Here is a 14933-nt window from a genome sequence, read left to right as displayed (position 1 = left end):
CAGAGGGATCTGGGGATACATGTCCATGGATCCCTGAAAGATGCCTCACTGGTAGATAGGGTAGTTAAGAAATCTTATGGGGTGTTAGCTTTCATAAGTTGAGGGATAGAGTTTAAGAGTCGCAAGGTAATGATGCAGCTCTCTAAAACTCTAGTTAGGCCACACTTGGAGTACTGTGTCCAGTTCTGGTTGCCTCACTATAGGAAGGATGTGGAAGCATTGGAAAGGGTTCAGAGGAGATTTACCAGGATGCTGCCTGGTGTAGAGTGTATGCATTATGATCAGAGATTAAGGGAGCTAGGGCTTTACTCTTTGGAGAGAAGGAGGATGAGAGGAGACATGATAGAGGTATACAAGCTAATAAGAGGAATAGATAGAGTGGATAGCCAGCGCCTCTTCCCCAGGGCACCACTGCTCCATACAAGAGGACATGGCTTTAAGGTAAAGGGGTGGGAAGTTCAAGGGGGATATTAGAGGAAGGTTTTTTACTCAGAGAGTGGTTGGAGCATGGAATGCACTGCCTGAGTCAGTGGTGGAGGCAGACACACTAGTGAAATTTAAGAGACTGCTAGACAGGTATGTGGAGGAATTTAAGGTTGGGGGGTTATGTGGGAGGCAGGTCTTTGAGGGTTGGCACAATATTATGGGCTGAAGGGCCTGTACTGTGCTGTACTATTCTATGTTCTATATCCTTCATTTGCTAATTCGTCCTGCCATAACTGAATTCTCTTAACCCTAGTTTTATGCTATGATCCTACCATTCATAACCTAATACTTAACAGGTAGTCGTTTTCATCTTTGGCTGCAAATTTGCCGCCTCTTTGTAAATTAAGAAAAAATGTCTACCAGTGATTTGGAATGAGATTATTACAGACCAAACTCAGCCACAAGGAATTAAAAAAAAAAGTGCCATGAAGTTTTATTTTGGGCTTTTCAGTATATGACAAAAAGTATAGCTTATTGTCATATACGTAAGTACATGTATGCTTAGGTGCAGCAAGATGCATATGCTGTTTTTTGTCTGGATACATTTGGGCAAAGTTGGGGAGATTTGGTAATTTCTGAAATTACTTTCTCTTCTGAAGGTTTGCACTGAGATATTTCAAGGATTCTCCCCCAGTATTTCAGAGATTGTTTCTGGAGAGCTCAGATTCAAATACAGTCCGATATGGTCGGAAGCGAATGAAACTCCGAGACCTCATGAGTGCAGCATGCAAGTTCTTGAAGGAAAACTGGATAATATTTAGTGAGTTATGGGATTGGAGTGTCTGCCTTCCATTGCTGGGAAGCCATGATGCCGTAGTCCGTTGGTATGTAAAAAGTTCCAGATATTTGGGTTCAAATGTTGGTATTTAAAATCCTTGCCTAAGCTAATGGGGCAGGGGGCGGGGGTGGGATGGTGGGAAATGTCTTTGACGTGTATTTTGATTATTTTCATTAGTATACAGAGAACACTAGTTTTGCTGGAAGTATTCAGCAGGTCAGACAATAAAATGAATGAGAGAACTCGCATTAACATTTCAGGTTGATAGAGTCTGACATTGATTTTTTTCCTCAATGCATCTTCCCTGATTTACTTAACATTTTGTTTATTTTACTTTTTACTCTAATATCTCCAATGTTTTGAAAATATTGTAACATCTGTATGGTGTTAAAATAATTGAAATTTACAGATACTTTGCTAAAAGGATTGCACAAGGGTAGCAAGCAAAAAAAAAATAGTGGATGAAATCACAAACGAGAAAATCTGCAGATGCTGGAAATCCAAGCAGCACACACAAAATGCTCGAGGAACTCAGCAGGCCAGGCAAGATCTATGGAAAAAAGTACAGTTGATGTTTTGGGCCAAATAGGACTGGAGAAAAATAGATGAGTAGATTTAAAAGGGGGGGGGGAGGGGAGAGAGAAAAACAAGGTGATAGGTGAAACCTGAAGGGGGAGGGATGAAGTAAAGAGCTGGGAGGTTGATTGTTGAAGGAGGTACAAGGCTGGAGAAAGGAGGCAGCCAAGGAGATGAGGTGAGAGAGGGAGAAAGGGGATGGGGAATGGTGAGGCGGAGGGGCATTACAAAAAGTTTAAGAAATCAGTTTTCATGCCATTAGGTTGGAGGCTACCTAGACAAAATATAAGATATTGTTCCTCCAACTTGAGTGTGACCTCATCGTGACAGTAGGGAAGACCATAGATTGACTTATCAGAATGGGAAGTGGAATTAAAATGAGTGTCCATCACATCCCTCTGGTGCTCCTCCCCCTTTTTCTTCCATGGTCTTCTGTTCTCTCCTATCGGACTCCCCTTTCTCCAGCCCTGTATCTCTTTCACCATTCAACTTCCCAGCTTCTTACTTCATCTCTCTCCCTCCAGGTTTCACCTATCATCTTGTGTGTCGCCCTCCTCTCCCCCCACCTTTTAAATCTACTCCTCATCTTTTTTTCTCCAGACTTGCTGGAGGGTCTTGGCCTGAAACGTTGACTGTAATTTTTTTTCATAGATGCTGCCTGGCCTTCTGAGTACCAGCATTTTGTGTGTGTTGCAAAAATAGTGGATGGTTCTGTTTGGACAGGTGACTATTTCCTAGCATAGTCCTTAATTGTATAAGAGGTGATGCACTTGCTTTACATCCTTGACATAATAATCCCGAAGTACTTCAAGACCTGCCAAAACAATATCATTTACTAGTTTCTACTCTTGCTCTTTTTTTATTTGATCAATGGTAACCTAAATTAAAGTTTTTTCTAGTTCTCTCATTAATAGCAGCCATCTGAAATTTTGATTGAGCTACAGAGGAGGTTTACAGAGAAGGTTTACAGAGAAAAGGGGAACATATTTAAAACTAAAACTAAATTTTGCCAAGACAATCTGATCTGTGTGGCTTGTATGACCTACCTTGTGCTTCCTCATCTTTCAGGTACACAGCTAGATGTCTTGCAGTTGTAACAAATATGAGTGATGAACAAAAGAACCACTTCTTCAAGAAAATTCTCACTACAGAAGAACTGACAAATTTTAGACTACAGTAAGTTAATCACTTCACTATTAAATGAAAAGATAGGGAAGCTGGAAAAACTCCACAGGTCAGGCTGCATCCCTGGAGAAAGAAGCAGTTAATATTTCGGGACCATTCATCACAATATTTCAGCATTTTCAATTTTCTTTTCACGTTTCTGTTTTTTTTCTTACATTTTTATTTGAGGATGGTTTTACTTAACTGCTGAATGTCTTCCAAATTGTTGCACAAACTCTATTCTTTTACAAACTTAAATACTTAATTTTTGGCAGATGTCATTCAAAAGCTTATTTTTGAATATGCTTATTTTAAGTGTGTTTAATTTTTTGTGTAAAGTTGTAAATCTGTGGCTTGTAACTTTTAAAATTGTTGAGCATTGCTACATTTGTGTTCTTTATGCCATAAGATATACAAATGAAAAATACATGTACAAAATGCTGGTGTAAATCAGCAGCTCAGGCAGCATCTTTAGAAAGGAATAAGCTGTCGACATTTTGGGCTGAGAACCCTTCATCAGGACTCCCCAGTCCTGATGATTGGTCTAAACCTAAAATGCCACTGTTTAAGATTAAGGTAAAGTAAAAAGCTGTGTATATTGCAGATGATTGGTATGTTATCTTTGAAAGATAACTGGAATTTGTGCAAATATCAGTGAAATGTTTTTGACAGTCTCTACAATTTTTGATCTTTATAAGTGACAGAAATATGTTATGTCATTTTAGTTGAGTGATTTGAGGATTTGGACAAAAAATGCAGTCGTCCAATTCAGTTTAATTTAGACAACTATACTTAATAGAGTTGGTGATCAGCAAAAGTTGATGCTTATCTATAATGCTATATCTAATAAAATAATTTGTGTGTTGTCTTGAAAGCAAAGGTTCGGGTCATTGGTACCTACTCTGTGAACAAGTGCACAACTCTCCTAGTGATGCTGATCTCTCACTTCTTGATATTTGATGCAGTTTGCTTGTTCGAGTGAGGAAGAGGGGATGTTTAATATTGATATTAAACTAAGGTATATGGGGCAATGCCTTTGGTAGGTGAAGCATGTCTAAACTGAAGCATTTAAAATCAGTAGTGCAACAACTTGCCAAAGTTTACTGTTCTGTTTTCCTGAAAATGTTGATGCTGATTTGTAAACTCCAATTAATCATTTACTTTGATTTTATTGGGAGAGTGTGAGGGAAGCCAGTCGATGTCAATTGTATTGGACAGTTTGGAAAAAGCTACAATACTGTACTTCAACTGGAAGTTCCTTCATTATACATTGGACAATTATAATTTGTTTTTCCTGTTTAATTTGTGCTTTAGCAACATAAATACCAAATTAAAAAAAAAACAGAAATTTACAAATTTGACTGGGATAGTTTAGTTCTGTACGTTAATTTTGTTAGGCTATTTTTTGTCGAGGCTGTACATGCATTGATGGTTTCCCCTGACTTATGAGCAGCCTACTGATAATGTAAAATGAGTGATTTTTTTTTTGTTTGCATCTTTGTTTCACAGGTTATTGGAAGATGAGCTGTTGTTTAACGTTGAAAAGGCGTTGGTTCTGGCAAATGCAAAGACTGGTTTGTGGCAGAAAGAGAAACAACAAAAATATACTCAGGGACAAATACTGTCTGGAGATCTGTCTGAGAATGTTGTTGCAGTATGTGGAGTTGTGTTACCACAGAACCAGCCCACTCAAAAGGGCCAAGTAGTATGTTGAATTTGTTATTTATTTATTTGTAGTTTTATGAATGTGAAATGCATGGAGAGAGTTGATTCTGCTGTTAAATTGCCAGGATTGTAAGAAATGTCAAGAAAATTAATGAATATTTGTGGCAATCAGCACTACAATCTTAAAAAGGTGTACTTCAGATTTGTAGTTAAAATTCAATTTATCACCGAACCTGAAGTGTACAATGACTAACGGATGAATAAGATCCAAAGTTAAGCCTTTTATTTTTGTAAACTCCTTTACTGTTTTCTTATGGTTTCTCATTTAGTCTAGTTCCTTGGTGAGAATCACATTTTGGTATCTTGCTGAAGGGGCAATTTTTTTTGCCTTAATTTTGCTCTTCAGGTGGTGATTTAAGCACTAAAATTGTCCCAGTTGATCTGACTCTTGTTTCTACACTGCGGTAGATGTTATAACATAGTAATTATTAAGCCATTTATACCTTTATACCAAATTGACTTTATTTCTTGATGCTCTGAGCATTTGTGTACACCAGTTTAAGACTTGCTGTATTTTCCTCTACTGTCTGAATTTAAACACCCTACATACTCATCTATCTCTCTCTCTCTCTCTCTCTCTCTATATATATATATATATATATATATATATATATATATACACACACACACACACACACACACACACACACACACACACACACACCCCCCGCCCACCTGATATTTCCATCAAGACTGACCAAGTCAAAGGTGAGGCAGTTGAAGAATGCTTGACAGAGAGAAGGTGAGTATGTATGGTGTTTAAATTCAGACAGTAGAGGAAAATACAGCAAGTCTTAAACTGGCGTGCGTGTGTGTGTTATCCCCAGTTGCCTCATATGCATCTATCTGCAAGTGCTTGGAGCCCTAGAGTTGGATGAATATTATGGTTATTAAATTACCAAATAATGTTCTTGTTAGTTAATATCATGCAGCTAGCTCTTGACCTCTTGGTTTTCTGCAGATTGCACTGTCAGTCCTTGGTGCAACAGAATATCATTCTAATCCCTTTGTAGCTCAACATCTTACAAGCAACACTTTGTTTTTCCCTCTCCTCTCCAGTGCATCCATAAGTCTCTTGTGTTGGTGGCTTCAACCTATGGTTATCTACAGAACTTGGCTATGGCAGTCCTGTCTCAGAAAGCTGTGTTGCTGGAAGGACCAATTGGCTGTGGTAAAACTGCTTTAGTAGAATATTTAGCAGCAGTTACGCGTCGACAGAAGGCTCCTGACTTCTTAAAAGTACAGCTTGGAGACCAGACTGACAGTAAGGTATGTCTATTTTTGTGCAGAGTCAATGTTGACGTTCTCTCTCTTGTTCTAGCTTTTGTTGATCTTGGCCTGGCCCCCTTAAAGTCTACAATTAGTCAATTGTTACGGTTTGTAACTTCTACTTGGTTCTGAAGGGTAAATCATGAGTTGAATCTTGTGTTGTAATACACCAGAAGACTATAACAGTCATTAGATTAGTAGCAATTGTAAACTTGATGTATGTAAAATTCTGTCTCACATCTTCACTGCCCTTGTGTAAATGGAGTTCAGCACAACAATAATTTTTACTGATAATATGCCTTTCTCTCACTGGCTTTTCCTTTTAAGTTGTGCTTGTGGAAGCCAAGTCGGTGCTTCCTCTTGTGTATCTTTGGCCTATGGATATCAAATGTAAATCAATTATTTCAAAGTGGCTTATTGAAGATGCAGAAAAATGGGAGTGTGTAACTGATAGAATTGAAAACACTTAGTACATTTAATGACTATTCTCAGAGATCTAAACTTGCATGTTTTAATGACTAATTGAATTAGTTCTGTTTCAAACTGTTACTTCTATTTCAGATGTTATTAGGAATGTATCGCTGTGCAGATGTTCCAGGGGAGTTTGTTTGGCAGCCTGGATCACTGACTCAGGCTGTGATGAATGGATACTGGATTCTCTTGGAAGACATTGACTATGCACCTTTAGATGTTGTATGTATTACTTCAATATTACACCTCTATTAGGATGAAGTTTTGGTTCCAGTAATAAGTGGGTCTTTACTAAATTAGGTTTTTACTCTGTCATTCATTTGTCCTTTGGGTGTTTATGGGGTTTAGGTGAATTGCTACAAAGCTACTGTAGTCCTTGAATCTTGCCAACAGATGCAACTAAATCTTATAACTTCTTATGCAAGCTTTTCATCATAATAAAAACATTAATTGAAATGATCTGTTTATTATTTACTTGTTCATTATGGGTATATTATTGACTATATTTAATTCTTTCAACATTGCAGATATCTGTGCTGATACCTTTGCTGGAGACAGGAGAGCTCTTAATTCCTGGACATGGGGATTGTATAAAAGCAGCTCCTGGTTTTCAGTTTTTTGCAACAAGGAGGTCAGGCATCAAAACCAGTAAAAATTTGTATTTTAGACTTGATCATCTTTCTTTTGCAGAATGTTGGTTCTGATTATTGGAGGAAAATTTCCTGTTTGTTTTTATTGTAGCTCCATGTTTCAGAAAATGAAAATTGTTCTGCTGCCTGCAATACCAGTGTAGTTTATTTATTTTATTAAGAGATACAGCATGGAATAAGTCACTCCAGCCCTTTTGAGCTGCGCCGCCCAGCAAACCACAGCAGCTCCCGTGTTAACCCTAGCCTATTTATGAGACCAATTAACCTACTAACTGGTATGCTTTTCGATTATGGGAGGAAACCGGATCACCTGGTGGAAATCCACGCTTTCCACGGGGAGGACGTGCAAACTCCTTACAGAGGACGCTGGAATTGAACTCTGAACTCCCTTGCACCAAGATGTAAGAGCATTGGGCTAACCGCTACGCTGCTGTGGCTCCTCTGTTTCTGAAGATCAACTTTCTTCTGCCCACTGCTGAAAATAACCAGTTAACAGAACAACAAGCACAAATTGGAATGTGGTAGGAAATAGGAATGTACCATTATGTGGTCGGCACAATATTGTGGGTCGAAGGGCCTGTAATGTGCTGTAGATTTCTATATATGGTCACGAGGGGAAAATGTAGATGAACCTGAGGAGAAAACCAATCAGATTATTTCCAGGCACTAAATTGAAAACTTACTCCCATATAATTAGTAGCAGCCAACCATACATTCTTCTTATGAGTACTATGTCTGAGAGTTAAAATAAAATTGTTTTTTTTTATATAAAAATTGGAGAGGATTATATTTATATCTTTTTGTTAATGCTCCTTCTCCATATTTAAATTATTAAGCAGTTGTTCCTAGAATTGCTTTTTATTTAATATTTTAGTCTCATATTTCCACACCTCCTTAGATGTAAGAGGCTATTTGGTCAGTAAAGCCTCTGCCAGTTCTGAGTAATCCTAGTTCCATTAATGGTAAGACTCTTGGCAGTGCGGAGGATCAAAGGGATCTTGGAGTCCGAGTCCATTGGACACTCAAAGCCGCTGTGCAGGTTGACTCTGGTAAAGAAGGCATACGGTGTGTTGGCCTTCATCAGTTGTGGGATTGAGTTTAAGAGCCGAGAGGTAATGTTGCAGCTATATAGGACCCTGATCAGACCCCACTTGGAGTACTGTGCTCAGTTCTGGTCGCCTCATTACAGGAAGGACATGGAAACCATAGAAAGGGTGCAGAGGAGATTTACGAGGATGTTGCCTGGATCGGGGAGCATGCCTTATGAGAATAGGTTGAGTGAACTCGGCCTTTTCTCCTTGGAGCGATGGAGGATGAGAGGTGACCTGATAGATGTGTACAAGATAATGAGAGACACTTATCGTGTTGATAGTCAGAGGCTTTTCTCCAGGGCTGAAATGGCTAGCACGAGAAGGCATAGTTTTAAGGTGCTTGGAAGTAGGTACAGAGGAGATGTCAGGGGTAAGTTTTTTTTTATGCAGAGAGTGGTGAGTGCGTGGAATGGGCTGCCAGCGGCGGCAGTGGAGGCGGAAACCGATAGGATCTTTCAAGAGACTCCTGAATGGTTACCTGGAGCTTAGAAAAATAGAGGGCTATGGGTAAAGCCTAGGTAGTTCTAAGGTGGGAACATGTTCGGCATAGCTTTATGGGCCGAAGGGCTGGTATTTTGCTGCAGGTTTTCTATGTTTTTTATTTCCCTATAACCTGTGGTCTTGCATGCTCATTAACAATCACTGTTTCTCTTGCCCACTGCTTAAAGTAACCAATGAAACAACCAGCACAACTTTCGAATGTGATAGGAAACAAGATCGCACCATGGGGTCACTAAGAGAAAATGCAAACTGTACCAGAGGACAGAATAAGCAGAGGGTGTTGGAACTCTGCTAGTTTTAAGCAGCATCTTTGTTGCCTTAAATATCTTTTAACATCTTCCTCACTGATATTCGGAAGGCTTGAATTCAAAATTTTTGCAAGATGATTTGATAAATGTATTGTTTCATTGTTTGAATCTCACCAAGAAGTATGATGAGAGTGTTTTATGGCGTTTGAGTATTGGGGCAGCGGGGGGGGGGGGGCGGGGGGAGGTGTCTAGTATCCATTATCTGCAGTAAGCTCTCAAAATGTTTTAGCAGAATTTTAGACATTTCATAAATACTTTGGGTGTGCTTGTTTAAAATGTTCTATCCTTCAAGATGTGTGAATAAACAAAATTGTGGAAACTTGAACTATTTGTCTTCCAGTACCTACATATTTCCATTTGTTCTCCTTTTAGGCTGTTCTGTAGCAACATGGGTTGGTATAGACAACAAAACAGTCATGCAACTTTGTTGGACAAACTATGGACTAAAATCAAATTGGATAATATGAACAGAGCAGAACTAAAAGAAGTGAGTTTATTATACTTTGTTAACTTTCTTTGGTTTACTAATTTAATTCCATTGCAGCTTTCTTCTTGTTTCAAAAAGTATCATCCGTGATGATATCTTTTTCATGGCTTTTTACAAGGCGTGGAGTGAGAGAGAGAGAGAGAGTGTGTGGTGCGCCACTCCTCACAAAATCTAATTGAGAAAATAGCTGGGATTCACTTTGTTTATTTCAGAAACTATGCCACCTAATTGGTTGCCGAACAGTTTCTAACTAGTGTCAGTCACGTGCTTGTGAGCAAACTGATTTTAAATGGCTTCAATTAATGCGTTGTGCAAAAAGTAGTGATTTTTTTAAATGACAGTTGGCAAGAAATAAGCGGTAAGACAATTCAGTGTGCTTTCAAGCATTCAGGCTTGGAGATGCCATTAAGAGCTGATAGTGAAAATTAAATGATTTCACTACTTCAAGTTAGAAACTACAAAGAATTTGAAAATATAGACAATCTTGAATGCTACAATAAAAATGAAGATTTAGAGAATATAGTCCTCGATAGCATTGTAACAAGGTAGTCCATTATCTATTAGGTGTCTGTGCTGATTTTGTTAATTTGAAAAGAATGCAACACGGATTAATTCCTCCATCGATAAGTATTGGGAACTAATACAGTTTTATGGTACTGCAGTAGTATTGGTAGAGTTCTAATTTGTTCTGTATTTCATTTGAATACGTAATTTGTTACTCAGTAGTTTGTCTTTAAACCTTTTTAACTATTTCAATGACACTTTGGCTAATTGGGGCAGATGCTTAATTGGCCAAAATGTACTGGTCCTGATGTTTCCCAGTTAACCGGATTCCACTGTATATGGTGACATAAATAAACTTGGATAATAAATTTACTTCGAACTTTTTGAACTTTAGATTTTAGGCAGCTTTTGATAATTATTGTATGGCATATATTAACGGTGCAGCAGAGAATAGTGGCTCATGGTATAGCATTGGTTTGAAAAGGAAACAGTAGGGATAAATGGGCATTTATCTGTGTGATATGCCACAGGGTTTGGTGCTGGAGTCTCAACCTCTTACAATTTGACTTTGATATATATACTGAATTTATGGTTGCTAACTTTACTGATGGGATAAGAGTATGTAAAGAAAATAAGCTGTGAAGAGATTTAAATAAAACATACTAATTCCAACAGGAGCAAAGATAGAGTTCTGATGGTGGATTGAGTTTAAAAGGCCTTTGTTCAAATCATTTGTATAGGCAGCTTTCAAGCTGAGGTTGAGGCTTGTCTGCTTAACTTCAGGGCTCTCCAAGAAAAATACAAGTAAACAGGAAGGACACACATATGCTTAATATAATACAAGGGACCAGATGAAGGAAAGTGAGAGTGTGCATTATGGAGAGAGGCCAAGATGTTGAAGTGTGTGATTTTGTTGAGGATCATATAGATATAGGAAGCACTTCAAAAAATTTAACTATGTTTACTTCTGGGAACTAAGAGTAGGGAGATTATATTTCAGTGATATAGGACTTGGGTGAGACTTTTGGAATAGCATGTCTTTAATAAAGGATTTTAGTGTTGGAGCAACACACATCAAAGTTGCTGGTGAACGCAGCAGGCCAGGCAGCATCTCTAGGAAGAGGTACAGTCGACATTTCAGGCCGAGACCCTTCGTCAGGACTAACTGAAGGAAGAGTGAGTAAGAGATTTGAAAGTGGGAGGGAGAAGGGGAGATTCAAAATGATAGGAGAAGACAGGAGGGGGAGGGATGGAGCCAAGAGCTGGACAGGTGATTGGCAAAAGGGATACGAGAGGATCATGGGACAGGAGGTCCGGGAAGAAAGACGGGGGGGGGGGGGAACCCAGAGGATGGACAAGGGGTATATTCAGAGGGGCAGAGGGAGAAAAAGGAGAGTGAGAGAAAGAATGTGTGTATAAAAATAAGTAACAGATGGGGTACGAGGGGGAGGTGGGGCATTAGCGGAAGTTAGAGAAGTCGATGTTCATGCCATCAGGTTGGAGGCTACCCAGACAGAATATAAGGTGTTGTTCCTCCAACCTGAGTGTGGCTTCATCTTTACAGTAGAGGAGGCCGTGGATAGACATGTCAGAATGGGAATGGGATGTGGAATTAAAATGTGTAGCCACTGGGAGATCCTGCATTCTCTGGCGGACAGAGCGTAGGTGTTCAGCAAAGCGGTCTCCCAGTCTGCGTCGGGTCTCGCCAATATATAAGAGGCCACATCAGGAGCACCGGACACAGTATACCACCCTACTGTAAAGATGAAGCCACACTCAGGTTGGAGGAACAACACCTTATATTCTGTCTGGGTAGCCTCCAACCTGATGGCATGAACATCGACTTCTCTAACTTCCGCTAATGCCCCACCTCCCCCTCGTACCCCATCTGTTACTTATTTTTGTACACACATTCTTTCTCTCACTCTCCTTTTTCTCCCTCTGCCCCTCTGAATATACCCCTTGTCCATTCTCTGGTTTCCTCCCCCCCCCCCCCCCCGTCTCTCTTCCCGGACCTCCTGTCCCACGATCCTCTTGTATCCCTTTTGCCAATCACCTTTCCAGCTCTTGGCTCCATCCCTCCCCCTCCTGTCTTCTCCTATCATTTTGGATCTCCCCTTCCCCCTCCAACTTTCAAATCTCTTACTCACTCTTCCTTCAGTTAGTCCTGACGAAGGGTCTCGGCCTGAAATGTCGACTGTACCTCTTCCTAGAGATGCTGCCTGGCCTGCTGCGTTCACCAGCAACTTTGATGTGTGTTGCTTGAATTTCCAGCATCTACAGAATTCCTGTTGTTTGCAATTTTTAGTGTTGGATATAGTTTGCATAAAATTTTCTAACTAATACCTAGAATGGATAGATTGTCAACAGGAAAGATTGTACAGGCCAGTATTGTACCTGCTGGAGTTTGAAAATGTTTGAAATGCCTTGATTTTTGAGGGCTGTTGGGAGGGTGATGAAGAGCAGATGTTTCCTCATAAGGAGAATCTAGAACTAGGAATCAGTGCTTTAAAAATAAGAGGTTATTCATTAAAAATGATGTGTGGTTTGTTCTGAGGGTCCTGAGTGTCTTCCTGAAAGGATGTTGGAATCAGAATCTTTGAATACTTCTGTCAACTACCCTGGGTAAATACCTGATGAGCAGGGGATTAAAAGGATTCTGTAGGTCGATGGGGATATGGAGTTGAGGACCTAGTCATATCAGCCATGATGTTAAATGGGCCAAACAGCAGATGGGCAGGGCTGAATGGTCTAATGCTCCTATTAGTCTTTCAGCACGGAAACATGCCCTTCGGTCCAACTGGTGCATGCAATCCAAGATGCCAGTCTAAGCTAGTCTCATTTGCATAAATTTGGCCCATATCCCTCTAAATTTTTCCCTAAAATGTTCCTGTCCAAGAGCCTTTCTGAATGTTGGTAATCTGTATGTACTGTACAGGAAACTATCACCTTGGTGTGTCTGTTAGTTGTTTACTAAAGGCAAAGATGCTATAAATCTGTGTCCACCTCCTTTTGTTCTCTGCTATGCTTTCTTTAATCTTTAAGTTGAAATTCTTGCTCATGCTGAAGTAGTTTGTTCTTTGTGCATAACCAATTTTTAAAAATCTTCTCCTGTTTTATTGGCACTTTTGAATTGATGATCTCTTGACTGATTCCTGACCTGAGGAAAACTGTCTTTCGGAATCACCCACTTTGTATTATATTGGCTGTTTCTGCTCTGCACTTTGCTTCTTCCTTGCAGTAGTTCACAATTTTCCTAATCCATATTTTCATGATTTTCCAGCCAACTTGATTTGTAATTCTTGATGCTTCTTGCCAGTTACTTGCTGCATGATTTTGATTTGTATATCAATTATAATATAATTGTTGTTAAAACAGCATGCAAAATTATTTCTTTTCCATCGGCATATTGATTTGTATCATCTGGCTTAAAGACTATTTGCACTGTCATTTTCAGGAAACAACATTTTGACCAGCTAGATCTTGTTTCCACTCATCGTATATTTCAATTTAATGCATACTCATTTTCCTTCACCTAAGTCTTCGTGTTATATTAAATATATTAGATGTATGCTCCTTCAGTTCACGTATTTTTGAAGTTGGTGTCTTAAATTAATTAACAACTCCAACCTCAGCAGTTTTTTAGCATGCTGCCTGTGCAAATGGCTTGAGCAATGCCTTCTTAATCCGAGACATCATGATGAGTGGTCTTTCTTCCTGTTTAAAATTTAGTGTGTTGTTCTTAAGACTACTGTGCATGTTACAGAATGCATAACTGTTGCTTGAGCACTGGCTGTAGCTGATGTGGAATGTCTATGGCTGAAATAGTCCCTTAACCATCCTAATGCAAGATTGTTCTGCTGGATATCAGGCAATGAGACATCAAATATATTGACTCTTTCATTTTGTAGGTGTTAGTAAACCGATATTCAAGCCTAGAACTTGTGATAGACCGGCTTTTGGACATATACTGCCAACTAACTGGCAAGAAGCATCAAGAATTACAAATCAAGCTGGCTGGAAACAATGAAAACATGGACTTGGATGATTGTGAAGCCGAAGTTGAAGAAAAACACTTGTGCCTTGAAGGAAGGGGATTATCTTTAAGGTTTGCAACTATTAAAAACAATAGAAGAGCCTTGATGCTCTGTTCTCAGAAGACAATATTTTCATTGCCATTTTCATTCTGAATGTGCCATTGTTTTGAGACTAATCATAACCCCTTTCGAGATGCAACTATTTACTATTCCAACTTGCAAAGGGATGTCTAATGCTAAACAAAGTTTGGGTCAATTCACATATAAAATCAAAACATGTCAGTGTATTTCTGTGTAATTGTTGGGCAGTGATTCAAGAATGTGTTTAAAACCAACTCGTGGGTAACTATTACATATGTTATTATAGTCCATGGATTTAAATTGCCCTGGAGTTTATTTTGAGCTATGAAGTATTTTTGAGAAGGGATTACTCTTGTACAAAGTACAGTTTTTATTTTCTTAAATTGTATGCTGTCAGTCAGTGTTGTAGAATTATTCTACATTATTTTTTTACAAAGATTTTGTCACTTTTCCTTCAGTTTGTCTTTCGTTCATGCAAATATCTGCCTTTACCCTTTGTAATATTTTCCTCAAATTACCTGAAGGTCAATCTCAACTAACCATTTCACCTGGTTTCTTGAGTGACTGGAGATGATTTCTTTTTTCTCTTTTGGCATAGGTAAGGAGAGAAGGTTGAGGATGGGAGAGAGAGTTGTGGGTGGTGACTTGTGCTATTATGCTAAGGCAGAAGTGGAGGCTGCCTGGTCCATTGTTTCTCTGATAGATCTTTTGAGCTATCTAGTTACTCGTGGTTCTCTGCTTAATAGTTCTACAAATGTTTCAGTAGAATCTGTTATTCAAATCCTAATTTGTAGTACACCTGCCA

The 14933-nt window shown here is 39.1% G+C and overlaps 1 protein-coding gene across 2 annotated transcripts in view; it reads left to right on the top strand.

The window, feature by feature from the left end:
• Nucleotides 1-14933, top strand: part of mdn1 (midasin AAA ATPase 1) — a 181032-nt gene that overhangs the window by 4692 nt on the left and 161407 nt on the right. For both annotated transcript variants that reach the window (XM_063040373.1, XM_063040372.1), the window contains exons 3-10: nucleotides 1086-1310; nucleotides 2909-3016; nucleotides 4514-4709; nucleotides 5789-5998; nucleotides 6560-6691; nucleotides 6997-7100; nucleotides 9392-9506; nucleotides 13922-14118. In XM_063040373.1, the coding sequence (XP_062896443.1) occupies nucleotides 1086-1310; nucleotides 2909-3016; nucleotides 4514-4709; nucleotides 5789-5998; nucleotides 6560-6691; nucleotides 6997-7100; nucleotides 9392-9506; nucleotides 13922-14118 (1287 nt within the window). The remainder of the gene's footprint in view (nucleotides 1-1085; nucleotides 1311-2908; nucleotides 3017-4513; nucleotides 4710-5788; nucleotides 5999-6559; nucleotides 6692-6996; nucleotides 7101-9391; nucleotides 9507-13921; nucleotides 14119-14933) is intronic.

The sequence above is a fragment of the Mobula hypostoma genome, chromosome 2 (assembly GCF_963921235.1).
Source record: "Mobula hypostoma chromosome 2, sMobHyp1.1, whole genome shotgun sequence".
Classification (NCBI taxonomy): Eukaryota; Metazoa; Chordata; class Chondrichthyes; order Myliobatiformes; family Myliobatidae; genus Mobula; species Mobula hypostoma.
The sequence above is the reverse complement of the archived record's forward strand: the minus strand, read 5'-3'. Positions and strand labels throughout refer to the sequence as shown.